The sequence below is a fragment of the Cydia fagiglandana genome, chromosome 5, assembly GCF_963556715.1.
Source record: "Cydia fagiglandana chromosome 5, ilCydFagi1.1, whole genome shotgun sequence".
In the NCBI taxonomy this organism is placed as follows: Eukaryota; Metazoa; Arthropoda; class Insecta; order Lepidoptera; family Tortricidae; genus Cydia; species Cydia fagiglandana.
The window spans coordinates 6,536,629-6,552,235 of NC_085936.1; the positions used below are offsets into that span (position 1 = coordinate 6,536,629).

Here is a 15,607-nt window from a genome sequence, read left to right on the forward strand (position 1 = left end):
ACCCAACCAAAATAACCATTACGGAAACTGACTGATAAAAACCGGTACCGATAACCCGCTATATTCACATCTCTAGCCCCTCTCCCCTTGCAGTTAAGTAATGCGTTATCTCTTTCACGCCTTTATTGAAACTTATCGTTTGGCTCGTTCTATCAAGTTAGTCATTATTTGTCATTCGTGGAAGGTGCTTGTTTCGACAGTGTTTTACACTTTACCGTGGTTAAATACTATTATTTATATTTTTAAATGTAAGCATAACAAATATTGTACGCTAAACTTGTTTTCGGCTCGTTAAAACATTATAAAGTTAGGTTAGCGCGTATATTTTACCTCAATTAATCGTGGGTGTGGTAAAGTGTCAGAATCGATGTTTTACCTTGCTGTTTGGGTTTTAAATTTGTTTTCTTACGTAATAAAGTAAATATTAGGTGTTACGAGCAGTTAAATTAACAGTGTGGTGTTAATTGTGGTGTTTTTGGTGCAGAAATCGTCGTCGACGAAGACTACGACGATGACGACGCCGGCCAAGCTGTTTGGACGAGAGTTGTCGAACTACGACGAAGTGGACGTCGATGAGCTATTGGCTAAGCTGTCACAAGAGGAGCTGACTATGCTCGCCAAGGAGGTTGATCCAGATGTGAGTAACATATGCTATTAGTACCGTCATATAAGCATTTCCAAAAGAGTACATAATATTCTAGTACTTAGTGTTTAAAGTTTCCATCTCTATTTCATACCATTTTCCATATAGTTTGCCCTTTTGTTTGTATAATAGGATCCTGACCAATTTTTTAGTTGTCTGCACTTTTTTGAGAATAATCAACCGAGGTTTGAACCCACTGATTTTTACAACCACACAATTATGAAAGGTTAAGTGGTAATGGGAGGTAAGAAAATGTATTAGGGTGGTATTCCATCTCTGTCCAATATCTTGGTCCAATGTCATTGCGTCTCGCTCTCTCATTAAGCAAAATGTGAGATACAATACATATTGAACAGGGACGGAATACCACCCTTAGATGCTTTTCCTCCCATTGTTATTAAAACTAGGTCCATTATTCTGAGTAATATCTTCAGCAGAGAAAATAGTAATAAGGAAATATCCAACTTTTTGAGAAATGCTTGCAGGCAAATACAATTAATTTAGTTGAGCGTAGTAGTTAGCATGAAACATAGTTAGATAATTCTCAATTAAACATAAACAGACTACTATTATGTCCAATTGGTCACCCAATTGGTCAAATTGTTGCTTCTATTAAGTCCGGTGCTTATTCTCAGTACACCAAACAATATTTAATACTTGAATCATGTACACTCCTTCATGTACCTATACCAGCGGTCGGCAACCAGCGGCCCGCGAACCTCTCACTTGCGGCCCGCGAGCCTCCCTGAGCTGTGCTGACAAGTGACAATGTCTGATAAAGTCATAAATATTAACATACATAGTGCGGCCGGCGTCCACTTCGTTAACTGCTATGTGGCCCTTGGCTGCTAAAAGGCTGCCAACCGCTGACCTATACTATTCTCATTTCAAAATCGCATAACAACAAGTGCAAGTTCAGTAGTTTGCCTGGTATATCTGTATTATACAAAGTGCTCATGAGCAGGGCCATATTTTGAAATTTGGCACCCCAGAAGTCAAGGAAGAAAAGCAAAATGCAATCCGCTATGGCGGCATACGCTGCGGGCCATGGCCCGGATGGCCTTAGGGCAAATACGCCCCTGCTCATCAATCTTAGAAAACACTCCCAAACATTTTTATAGTACAGTTGTTTTAATTTAATTTTCATTACCATTTTGCTATATGGAAATTCACTTTTAATGTTTGTATCTGCTGTCCTAGTATAGATTTTGTGCCAGACCAGTCAAACCAAAAATTTTCCATCTGACTGATTTGGCTAGATTTCAACTGCCATTAACCTTAAGTCCAGACAACTCAAAACATATTTTCTTAAATTTTAATGCAGGGAAAATTTGCCTTTTCAAATAGGTTCATATTTGTAATGTTTTATTTTGTAAATGTGTTTCAAACTTTCAACTATTGCACTCTTGCCACAATAGCTCCGCCCTTGCCTAGCAACACATTTGGGCATAATGCCACTTTTATGGACAAAAGGATTCCCTAAACTAGGAATCACCAACTAATATCTTCAGGGGTCCCGTTTTTCTGACAATGAAATTGGGATTGGGACCCTTGGGTAAAAAATCTGGAGACCCATCTATACAATATAATAAACAATACAATAATGGTAATTTAACTTAGACATTGAAGAATGTCAAATTACTGTGCCTAATTATTTTAATTCCTCAGTCACGGTGGTAGAGGAGGAAAAAATACAAATATATGGCTATTAATAATTGTCTGTATGCAATTCTCAAGGAAATTATTACAGCAAATAATTAATCTGTTTATATATACAAACAACAGGTATAAACACAATATATGAGGCTAAAAGCTGTAGTGAAAAAGAGTTCAAAGCAAATGAAATGAGTCACTTCTCTTTGCCAAATTATCAGTGCTAATTGTGTTTCCACTGCTGTGAGTAATTCTTACAAAGTTCTATGTTTACAAATAATTAGTTACAAACATGTTACAAAAGCAACCTTGATACATTCTAATAAGGTTCAATTTCACAGAAGCACAAAATAAGTAATCAATGTAACACTTTATTCACAATGAAGAATTGAACACTTCCTTAAATAAAAAGCTTCAGTTGCGTTGTATATTACAAAGCCAAGGTTCCAAGTATGTATATAAAATACAACTATCGTGATCTTACAAGTATGTAAGTACCTAATACAGGAGATGACTGAATTTAAAGTAAAATAGGTGTAATTTAGGCCCCCCCCACATCTAGCGTCCTTCGAGCGTCGGCGCGGTCGGCGTCTGGTCAGCGCTAAGGAAAATGACGTCGCTGCGCAGTTGCGTCGACGCCGCGTCGAGCAGCGGCCATAGAGCCCCCCACATCTGGCGTCTTTCGAGCGTCGGCGTTTACAATTCTATGGCCGACGTCGACGAACGTCATTTTCCATAGTGCTGGACCGACGCCGACAGACGCCGACACTCGAAAGACGCCAGATGTGGGGGGGCCCTAGAGTTGTAGACGCCGACGCTCGAAAGACGCCAGATGTGGGTGGGGTGGGGGGGGGGGGGTCTTAGTGACGTCAGGCAGTCTTCAGTTTATTGTTCCTGTAACCTTGATGTGAATTGTGTATCTTTTATAACTTTTATAAGTGTTTGTTTTTACTCTCATGTGGATATATTTGGATTGTTATAAATATTGTGTGCTGCATTTAGGATACATGAAAATTGGCAAACCCTTGTGTCTTTTTGTGAGACGTGTTTCTGTATTGTTGTATCACAATTACTAATATTACTTATATTAATTGATAACCAAATCTTTTTAAAAGTATCTAGACTTAAGGTCTTAAGGCTCCTCTTCACGTTGGGCCAACGCCAACGAGGGACGCATTTATGCGTTAGAGGGAGCAAGTGATATTGCTATCTCATTCTACCGCATGGCTGCGTCCCTCGTTGGCGTTGGCCCAACGTGAAGAGGAGCCTTTAAAGCACCTGTCTCACCACCGAGAAAGTGCTCTATTTATGTAGGTGAGTTACCTACCTACATAGAGCTGTCAAAACTAAAAAAAATAAACTCGCTCACCACTATTCGCTTTCCACCAACAGGGATTATTAGGCAAAGCTCTGCGTAGGTGGCACCACTAGCACATACAGTAAACAAACCTCATTGACATCATCAATGACACATCACGCGTCACTAGGTCAAGGCCTACCGTGAAACACGACAATCGAAAGTTCGGTTTCTGCCTCTCTATCACTCTTGTTTATTCGATCGATAGACGGGCAGATAAAGAAATTTTTGATTTTTGCGTTTCCCGGTAGGCCACCTGTACACAAACCGCCTTGGTGCATCAATGTCGTAGTGAAAACTTGTCAAAAAACTGTTTAAGGCCTATAATAGTATGTATAAGTTACTCTATGGTTTACTAAACAAATTAGTGCTGCACTCTGGCGGCAGAACATTGCAGTAATACTCCCTATCGTCGGCGGTCAGACACCTGTTTATAGTGATAATTAAGTACTGATTTAACCTCGTAAAGTAAGCCCAGTTTTTTTTAAATAGGTACATTAGGTACCTATATATACAAAAAACGCTCAATGCGTGCGCGCCTAAGAGGTCAAAAAACAAGTTGAGCCTAATAACTACATACCTATATAAGTTTAATGACCGTGACGATACATTGGGTAGGTACTCCATCTCCCACATTTACCAAATAAGAGAAAGGTCGATAAAACATAATTATATCGTCAGAAAAGCCTCAAAATAGCCGCTGACAATTACATGTTACAAGTATTTATTACCAACAAGTAGCGATTTTTCTCCGCTCCAGTAATTGTTTGCATAAGAATAAGAAATAAACCACTTTTGATTCGCTCCCTGTTTCCATTTGCATATGCTTTCAAGTGTAACTAATTTATTTGCATGTTAGATAGCGACCGGGTAATGAGTACAATGTACTTTTGAGTTCAAATACTGGTTTTAGTTTTTATTCGTTATGTTTTTTGTTAGGAACTAAAGTTGGCATTTGGTTTGTTAATTTTGTTATTATTATTAGTTGATATGTTTGCAGTTTGCATATACTGACTGTACACTGAGAGAAAAATCATCACCAGGAATTAAAAAACAGTTCTGTACTGGGGGAAAAAATGAAATTTTTGTAATAATTATGGACGTTTCACTATTTCTGTAAAGTTTTTTTTATTTCTACAGACAGCTCAGTAAGCCCAAATATAATTTCAACAAACAGATAATAGAAATTGCAAGAACTTGTTCCTATTAGTCAATTTGTTCCTATTAGTTAACTCTCCTTGTCCCCGGATTAAGTTTATTTTTGTAATTCTAAGTGTATTTTTGTTGTACTTTTCTCTCAGTGTACAGTTCGATAATTGCTAAGCGAAATATATTTGTGTATGGAATTTCTACTTCTAATATCCTACGAGATATAAATAGCCCCATTCAACGGTATGTTAATTTAAATGCGGAGTATCTGTAGTAGTGCGAACACGATATATCTTTTTAGGTATTTACCTTAAGGCCAAAGGCCCGATTTACACATTGATTAGTGTTATGTTGTGTAAACAGGCCCTTATATTACCAAATTTATTGACTAACACTCACGCAATGTTGTCTAGTCTGTCAAAACCATATCAAATTCGATATTACCTACACCTACACATCATTATTAAAAAAAATTACAATTTTGCATTCACATTCAACAAGCAAGTTTCGGCAATTAGAATGGGCCTTGGGCCTCCGCTTAAATAATTTCTCATCGTTATTATAATTGGAGGATTGCCACAATGGCATTACACAACTATTACATTACTATTTCGGGTCAAACAGAAAACTGTGTTACGTCTTTACTGTAGACATACACAAGAGTTAAGGGCTATAAAGGTTAATTTTCTTATTTAACCCTTATCCACGTGAAAAGGTCCTCCTTTTATTTAGAGAACTATGATAAAATCATTACTTACATGCCCACAAGCTGTTAACTATTGCCCACAGGAGAGAAAACTAGTGTGTTCGCACGAACTGTACATTTTTCTCATAGTTCTCTAAATAAAAGGAGGACCTTTTCACGTGGATAAGGGTTAAATAAGAAAATTAACCTTTATAGCCCTTAACTCTTGTGTATGTCTACAGGAAAGACGTAACACAGTTTTCTTTTTGACCCTGTCCTGAATGCTGGGTTACCAGCATGATACGCAGGCGAAATTGTTATGCCTATAGCATTTATAAAATGGTACTTTCGATTTCATAAATTTCATTGTTAGCTTTGTCCCTTAATCTCACTAATCTGGATTCTGCCTTTTTAATCCTCTTGAACTAAAATGATTAATGTGTATTAGATTAGATTGCCGATTGTCCACGCGCTGCCGCAAAATAGATAACTCGGAATAGCAAATCCGATGTTTCATAGAGAGATAGAGATCTTTATTTGCATCCAAGTAGACTTTAAATTATATGGTAAAATTCAGGCACATGGACCCTGGTTGTCGCAGAATATTCTTAATACTAAACAAGTACAATAAATATTCATGTTTAACCCTCTGTCGTGTTCTCAATACATGTTATGGGGACACCTGTACATAAAATCTAAGAAATAATTCATAGGTGAACTCCCTAATCAGAATCAGCAAACCTATTATGGATCACTTTATCCACATTTATCCACGTGATAAAACAACTGTCACTTTTTAACTCTGCGGGATAGAAAGAGACGCACACCGTTTTATCACGCTGTCACGTAGACAAATATGACCATCATATCCGTACTGAATTAAACTAAGCATGGGCCGCGTACAGTATAGGCATAAACCCTCTTGGAGTAAGTTAAGTCTGTGCCCAGCAATGGGATGCAAATACATATAGGCTAATCAGTTTATAATACATTTTCCTAAAGTAGCAACTTGTTCATATTAGTATCATTGCACGCAAACAAGGTCAAACTAATGAACAAAAAGTGTGCAAGTGCTTATCACTTGTGTTATCAAGCCCACACCTACTTACTTCGTCTACCTACGATAAACAAGTGGCATTTAATTGTCCAGTTCACATTATGATATTGATCACATATTGTAGGTTTTATTGTCTTAAGCCGTTGACACACTTAACATAATGATATTAATGATGCTTGTGTCAATGGCAACTGGATAATGTTTTGCTACTGCAAATTAATGCAATATATATTAAGGTAATAATACTGAGTACACTGACAACATGACTTGTTTACATAATTTGTTACTGTGAGCACAGTCACAGTCATAAAGGGAGACCCAAAAGATTTTAAAATTAAAGTATGAAGTATGTACCTTTAAAATATCCGATTTTAGATTTGACCACACAAAATGCAAAATATTTCAGGAAGTATTGTTCTTTATAAGTATGTAAATAAGTAAACAACTTGGCAATTCTTAAACTTTATTATTAAGTGTTTTGCTGTGAACACAGGTAGTGATCAAATTGTTCAAAGGGATGACTAGTCTATAGTTCGTTTCTTTAGCATTAGAAAGAACTTGCAAGAAGGAAATGATCTTGACATGTCTTTTAATTGAAAAACGCTTTTTAAAAATCAAAAACGATTACTTATGAAAGCAAAAGAATATAAATGATCGTATTAGATTCATAATAGTTACATATTAGCCGTAACTTATTTTTAAAATGTGTTTTTAATTAAAAGACACATCAATATTGTTTACCTTATTTCTAATGCTAAAAAAACGAACTATAGTAAAGTATTACGGGCCACCCCACACAGCGTCTCCCGAGCGTCGGCGTCTAGTCAAATCTATGCCGCTGACTAGACGTCGACGCTAAAAAACGCTATTGCGGGGTGGCCCTTATGGGCGCTAAATTAAAGAATGCAACATATCCCCGGCATTTCTCATGTGAGCCAAAGGCCATAACGAAACATGTGATCAATTCAATTAATCAAACCCAAGTTCAAGATGGCTTTTTTAGATAAACATTTGACCGTTAGATTGTCACGGTTATCGCGTGATAAGGCATGCATTTTATCACGATGTTAAAGAAGGATAATATTCCTCTATCTTGTCACCTGATTAAGCGACTAGTTCAGTCAGTCTCGGTACAAAAAGTGCTGAGGTTGACTGAAGTAGCATGACAAATACGAACGTTTCCGAGAAAATACGAAGGATAACAATTATGCACTATGTCTGTACGATTATTTTCTTTAGTGTAAAATAAAATTAAACGAATTCATGATAACCAGGGGTCGGACAAAAAGTGCGGATGACGTCAAACCACTTATAGGATGATTTCAAATAGTATTTTTGATTTTCATAAACAATTATCACTTATCATTTATCAACCTCTTTATTAAACGATATCGCCACTTGAAATGAGTAAGTACGTTTTTGACTGACACATTGTCAATCAGATGAACAATAAATTGACTTCGTTATTGTTTAGCTATTGTATCTTCACGATTATATTTAGCTAAAATTTATATTTACTAATGTATAAGAAAACGCTCTAAAATGTCATCTTTACTCGAATATTGTGGCAATTTTCCGTTTTTGGAGGTACGTGATACAAACTCAAACATCATCCTGTGTGCAAGATTACGTCATTTTTACGTCATCCGCACTTTTTGTCCGACCCCTGATGATAACAGACAGAACACCACGTGATTTCATCAATCATTACAATATGAAAGGTCCAACATACCATTGTTCCAGCCAATCATAACGTAGTCGCGATTTTGTCAAACTGCCAAATGCCAGTAACGCACATGGCTGTATTTGTCCAAGCATTCGTGTTGCATTCCTTTTCTTACTGTGGCAAATGACATTGTATTTCGACGCGATAATAAACCACTAAGCCCCATTTGCACCATCCCACTAACCCGGAGTTAACCGGTTAAATCGATAACCCAGTGTTAAATTGGACTGGTTACCATGGTAACTCCAGGTCTAACCGGTTAACCCCGGGTTAGTGGAATGATGCAAGCGGCGCTAAGTGGATTTCTGGCAGAAAAAGTGTGGACTGTAGTCTGTGGTATCTAAATCTAATTCTTAAACAACTTTTAATATAATCTTAACTGTTTTCAGGACAACTTCCTCCCCCCCGACCAGCGCAACAATTACGACTGTGAGAAGGACCCCACGGGACCTCTCAATCGCAAGAAGTTAATCGAGCACATCAACAAACAGGCGCTCGAGACCCCAGACCGGCCTGAGGTCAAACCTTATGTGGCTGGTGTTGTCCGAGGGAAGAAGGTAAATAAACCCTTCTTCTTCTTCTTATAATGCCGTCTCCTGCCGGAGGTTGGCTATCATCATCATCATCTCAGCCATAAGACGTCCACTGCTGAACATAGGCCTTCCCCTTTTTTGGGGGGTGAAAGCCATAATCGCCACGCTTGGCAGGCGGGTTGGCGATCGCAGTCGAGTACACCGAATTTGAGGGACGCTGCTGCCCGTCCACCGGTGGTCTTGGACGTGGTTTAAGGACATACCCGGATCCGGTTGGCTATCATTAGGGCTATTCACACTTTCGATGCTGCAGCTCAAAACAGCGATCTGGTGCTCATCTTGAACCAACCAGCACCTGAGGTTTTTGAGCCACGAGGTACGTCTTCTTCCACATTTTCGTTTTCCCTTTGATACACTGAAATAAATCCATAATACACGGTAAAACGACTTACATTTCAACTAAGGGCCAATGCAATTTTATTGCAAAAAGCAGATCGACTGGCGTCATCCGAGGGAACAAGGAAAACCCTAGAGTAGCCGACAAACTTCTTTAGGTGACCTTGTGTGCGATTCTGCCCAAAGAAATATAATGTGCAATCCAACAAAATTTTTATCCATAATGCTCAACAAATCTGCCGCCGCACATATACATAAACCACCTGTTAGCCGTACCGCTTAGCATTAGCATGACTTGCATGTGCGACTTCATATGCCAAGTGAGACCTCGAGTGTGGAGTTGCACGTCGCGCGCGACAACGCAAGTCATGCTAAGCCTATGCCCTGGTAATATAATCGAAAAATGGCGAACAATAACCTTGAAAATTTTAGAGTTGTGCTTCACAAATTTCATGGCTTCTTGACCACGTTAAAAAATAATCGTCGAATAACAAATTCATCATGTCCGACTCTCACATATCCATAACACGTTCATGAGTTTCATGCTTTCCCAGTCTTTCTATTACCAAAAGAGTAATCTACTATTATTTTCAATCGCAAGATACAATTTGTGAGACATATTTTCTTCTAAATTATCAGATAAATGTCATTCCCGATTCTTGTCCCAATTCCCCCCATTTGACGGTCCTTTGTTACCTTAGAGGTTATAACCAATGGAGACTCCATGTCTAAAATTTTCGGTACAAAATAGTCTGCCGTTTTTTGCGGGGGAGCGGCACATCAAATATATAGGTACGTCATGTCAGATAAACGTCAGTCCATACATATGGTTGACATGTGGTTGACCATTGGCCGCCTATTTTCGACAGAGGGGAACGCCTGTTAATGGCGGTTCCATTGTTAATTACTCCGAGTTTGTTACTCTGGTGCCACTAGCCTACCCTATGGCAACTTCATATAAACTACTTGTATGTATAAATGTTCGAATTTGTATATTCCAGTGGATCCCGCCGCCGCCGCCAGAGCGGACGCGCGAAGCGGACGAACAGATCTCCATCGACCTCGGCGACGAGTACGAGCAGGCGTTGGGCACCGCCTCGCAGGAGGAAATCATCGACTTGGCTGGTGAGTTTTGTACTAGCAGGGGTGCGAAACTCCTGACTTCGGCGAAACTCGGCTCAGCATTGCTCCGAACAATCATGGGTTGACACAACTTGACGTCCCTTTGCGTGCACGACCACAGATAATGGTTTGAATTTTGACAACTCTAAATAGCCGAAAGGGATAGTGCCATGTATTAGAAAGGGACAGCATGATTCGACCCTGAACCGCTGTCAAACTTCGGCGGGCGCGGTTGTTGTGACTCGTCCGTACACAAAAAGAGGTCGCGGTGTGCAAGATTTGTCTTTGACGTGTGTCTTTTTCTATGTATGTTCATTACAGATTTAATTTTGTATGTAGTAAGTGAGAAGTGCGACTGTGTGCACGTTTCCCCCCGCAAAAAATCTCACAACGATTTGTAGGGTAAGATATCGCTTGGGTTCCTCCCTTCCGACGTGTCGGAAGCCGATGTTGCTCGAAGGTTTTGTACATTGTTTGCCAAATATAGTTGGCCAGGCGTCTCATTTCACACATAGAGAGAATCATACTGTCTTTGCCGTACGCTAGTATTAGCATCCAAAAAGGGAGCACTCTAGTTTTTTCTTCTTATTTACTGACTAATTGGGTTTGCCAGACTATAGTATTGAGGCCTGTACACAATTATATTCTTAGGTAGGTAGGTTTCTAGGTAATAAAGTAGATCTACATAATAACACTAAACGGTATCTAAATCTCTTCAGCTAGCCAATACTTTTTGCTTCCCAATTTTTGTAGATCTTGGCCTATCCTACAGTTCTTTTGCAAAAAATTGTGTCACATTTAAAATGTGTGCTTACGATTTGGGACACTATACTCATACTCAAGGTTAGATCGTGAATATGTCACATTATTATTACGCGTTACAGTTTATTGTGGCGTTTTACACAGAGTTGAAACATTTATGCAAAATTTATCGTCAGTAGCCTTGAATATTGTGTCATATATATTCACAGGAAAAAAAGGTTAGGTACAGTCACAATCATATATATCGGAGCGGCCAAGATAATTTATTCTACAAAAAATCATTAGTAAACTAAACCAGGAATTAAAAAACAGTTCTGTACTGGGGGAAAAAATGAAGTTTAGTAATAATTATAGACGTTTCACTATTTCTGTAAAGTTTATTTATTTCTACAAACAGCTCAGTAATCCTAAATCTAATTTCAACAAACAGATAATAGAAATTGCAAAAGTCAATTTGTTCCTATTAGTTGACTCTCCTTGTCCCCGGATTAAGTTTATTTTTGTAATTCTAAGTGTGTTTTTGTTATCCTTTTCTCTCAGTGTAAGATAATTTATCGATCCTACAATAAATAAAGATTAAAATGGATGGTTTATCAAGTTGGGTAGTCTCTATGTATAGTTAAAAAATTAAAACAGATGTAGTGCATAATTGTTTTCTATCGTATTTTCTCAGAAACGTTGGTATTTCTCAATTCATGCTACTTCAGTCAACCTCAGTACTTTTATTAGTACCGAGACTAACTGAAACAGCAAAGACACGTTTGTACGTTTCCGTGAAAATACGATGGAAAATAATTAAGATAGCATTCGGCAAGACGCTGCCGCAGCCCGGCAGCCGCGACCGACCGCCGCCGCCGAACGTGACAGCTGGGCGGCGCTGCCGTAAGCATTCGGATAGGCGCGACCGGGCGGCGACTGCCGACTGCCACGTGCAGTAGTCACACAGGAGTCAGCGCTAACAGTTGTGGGATTCAGTTGCGTATTATTTAAAATAACGATGTCTGACAAATTAAATATACGAAAGCGAAAACTTGTGGAGCAACTGCTTCAAGACGAAGAAGATAATGAAATAATGATGATTTTAATTTCGTCAAAGAGGAGTAGAATCGATTCATTGTATACGTCCAGAGCTGATGAAGGCAGCTTCACTAAATACTCGTCGTTTTCTTCGCAAGCCGCCATTTTTGCGACCGACACGAGTTGGGCAGCGCTGCCATACCGCTACGGGAGCGGCTCGGCGCAGGCCACGCCCCCCGGACGGTGTGTCATACTAATCCCTATAAAGCAGTGCGGCGACTGCCGGGCAGCCGCTGCCGGGTCGCGGCAGCCTCTTGCCGACGCTTACCTATGCACTACATCTGTGCTTGTATTTACAAAACCTATCGCAAATAATTTTCAATTTTCTAGAAAAGGTGGTGGTCTAGTTGTTTTTTTAATAACTCCCTTTACATACCAGTACGACCTGTTACTCCCAATTACGAATCTCCAGCATACCAGTAGTGACAATGTCGCGGTCTTGATCTCTTCAACAAAAATGTCCAATCTAATATAATTGCAAAAACGCTCTTTATAACTCTCTGGCAAACTTCCAGTGGCATACCGAATCTAATGTCGTCTTGTCTTTGCCCGCAAGCCACACATACATTACACATTATTTTACATTTAGCACCAATCTGCGTTAACCAATTATCAACACAGAGTGTTGAAAGATAAGGTTCACTTTCCAATAATGAGAACATTGAACTTGTGACCTTATTGACTAGTTTAACTTTATAGCTGTTTGTTTGAGTAGTTATTACTCAGTTTCCTATATATTTTCGAGAATATTCGAAATTCATTAATTGCTCCGTTGGCAGTGTGCAAGTTATTTTTATGGCCTCAGTGACAGATTACTTATTTTGGTTAAATATGGCAATTATTTATGTTTTATTGACATACCGGAGCGTTCAGTGTCGTCGTTTTAAATAAGACGAAACAACAGAGTATAAAGTCCACGTCTGTATTATGTTTGTTTTTAAAGAGCACTGTTGGCAGCCAAGAAAACAACAAACTATTTGAGAAACAGTAACAAAAAGATACACCATTGTAAAGTTGTCGAAATATAAAGTGAGTCGATCTTGTTCAAACTTGTTACACTTTATATTTCGGCAGGGGTGCGAAACTCCTCCCTTCGGGCAAACTCGGCTCCGTTCGGCTCAGCAACAGCATTGCTCCGAGCAATTATTAGGATTGATACAACTTGACGTCCCTTTGTGTGCACAACCACATATAAGATAATGGCTTGAATTTTTACAACCATAAATAGCCGAAAGGGGTAGTGCCATATATTTGAAAGAGAAAGCGTATCAAAAACCTAGAAAATCGTGTTATGTAATTAATGGCTGACCCTTTATGTGTGTGTGTTTAATATACATATTTTCTCGTTTACAGCCATCCTCGGCTTCCATTCGATGATGAACCAGGACCAGTACCACGCGTCACTACTCAACAAGGGCCAGCCCGTCGGCCTCGGCTGGGATGGCATCACCAAAGCTACCAAGCAAAAGGTATGTCATCCGAATAACTACGCCAAGAGCGGGATGCCTTGATCAGACTTCTCGCTAAGCAGGCCCAAGGTACCATCAGTCGCAACAGTGCATGGCGACTTTATCAATGAATTCATTCATAATTTCTCAATGCAATTTCGCAGCTCACTGTACATCCTAAGGGCAGCGATACTAAGCGCGATTATAGTTCAGTAGCCTTTGCAAACCTAGTATAATTTTACATGACTTAAATATGTTCATTCGCCAGTAACTGGCCGCCCTAAACTAAATGTGAATTCTATTGACATATAAACAGAATTCATTTTAGTATAAGTTTTCAGTAACTGGCCAGCTTTCAATAACTGGCCACCGTATACTAAAATGAATTCTATTTATAAGTGAATAGAATTCTTTTTTAGTTTAGGGCGGACCGTTACTGCCGAATTACCTACCCTAATGTGTATTTGTTGTGAACAAAGCTTTGTGACAATAATGTTCACTATTCAATTGTTTATATGTCACGTTTCAGGTGTACCCCATGGACCCCCCCAACGACACGGACCCGGACTCGACCATCAAGAGCGTGCAGGACAACGACCAGAAGCTCACTGATCTCAATTGGAATAATATTAAGGTAAAACACTTTAAACTGTCGCGTTTTGTACACATATTTAATTACACAAACGGGTCTATCTTTAATTCCGACGTTACAGCTGAGTTGCACCAGCTGTGGTCACGGAAAGACTGACGTCACAGAATAAATAATAGTACTAGGTACAGAAGACTCACTCTCTAACAAAATGCGTCTGTCACGATCAGCACAGATATGGCCGCTAGGTGGCGAGAGCGCCACGCGCGGCTTATGGCAAACCCCAAAATTGGGGTCGAACGGATGTACTTTTAGCTACCTGTAGCAAAGCGACGAAATCGCGGAGTGAGCCACGCATGCTGACGTCCCATTTGTTGGGACGGATCAAACGGAGATATTAATAAAAACACCACTAAACTACCCGAAATTAGTTTTTAAAAATGATTGGGGTAGAAAAAGAAATTGCAACTAAACGTTAAAGTTTAAAGGAATTAAAGGTAAAAACAATGAAATTATATCGCGGTAGGTTTGTGTAATTAAATATTAAGGTACTAACGACCGGCCCCGGCTTCGCAGTGGCAGTTCAACTAATTTACACAAAACCTTAACAAATCATACTTACACCTAAACCTTACTCAAGAATAACTCAAGGTGAAAACGGCATAAAAATCCATTTAGTAGTTTTGGAGTTTATCGCGAACATACATATATACAGACGCGGCGGGGAACTTGTATTGATTTTCATAACCACACAGAGTACAGCTTGGCAAAAGAGTAGAAATTAAAAAGTGGCAACACTGTAGCGTCGTCCCGTTTTCTTATATATATTGGTTTGAAAGGGAGGACACTATAGTGTTGTCACTTTTTAATTTCTACTCTTTTTTGCCAAGCTGTACTTACAATACATTTTATCAACTTCGCTCCCATAGTACAGTCGCCATCAGATATATCGGAGCGGCCAAGGTGTTCACAATATCTGTACACGCACTCTAGCGCCTTGACAACAGAGGCGTGTTCAGATATATATGAGCGCCTTGACCGCTCCGATATATCTGATGGCGGTTGGTTGTATTAGATAGATAGAAATAAAGCACCAGATAATTATTAGAAAAACACAGATATGAGTTAAGTTCTATTTCATAAATCGGATAGAAATATAAAAAGTTTGTAAGTTGACCGTGACGTCACGATGTAATGTTTCATATAAATTCCATATTAGCAAATCATTCTGACAGTTCTAAAAAAGTAACTAATTTGACTAGTAGGAAAATACCCTATTATCTGTCCTAATGTCGGTCACACATGTGTATAAGAGGTATCGTTCGGTAGCTTAAGAACTATTCGCCCAAACGCCTACCCGCCTTTTGCTGACGTCATTTGGCAATCAATGAATACATATTGGTTGTGTTG

The 15,607-nt window shown here is 39.1% G+C and overlaps 1 protein-coding gene across 1 annotated transcript in view; it reads left to right on the forward strand.

The window, feature by feature from the left end:
- LOC134664360 (tropomodulin-1) overlaps positions 1 to 15,607 on the forward strand; it is a 73,091-nt gene that overhangs the window by 44,891 nt on the left and 12,593 nt on the right. The window contains exons 2-6 of the mRNA XM_063520941.1: positions 485 to 637; positions 8,660 to 8,827; positions 10,201 to 10,324; positions 13,514 to 13,629; positions 14,138 to 14,242. Coding sequence (XP_063377011.1) covers positions 485 to 637; positions 8,660 to 8,827; positions 10,201 to 10,324; positions 13,514 to 13,629; positions 14,138 to 14,242 — 666 coding nt within the window. The remainder of the gene's footprint in view (positions 1 to 484; positions 638 to 8,659; positions 8,828 to 10,200; positions 10,325 to 13,513; positions 13,630 to 14,137; positions 14,243 to 15,607) is intronic.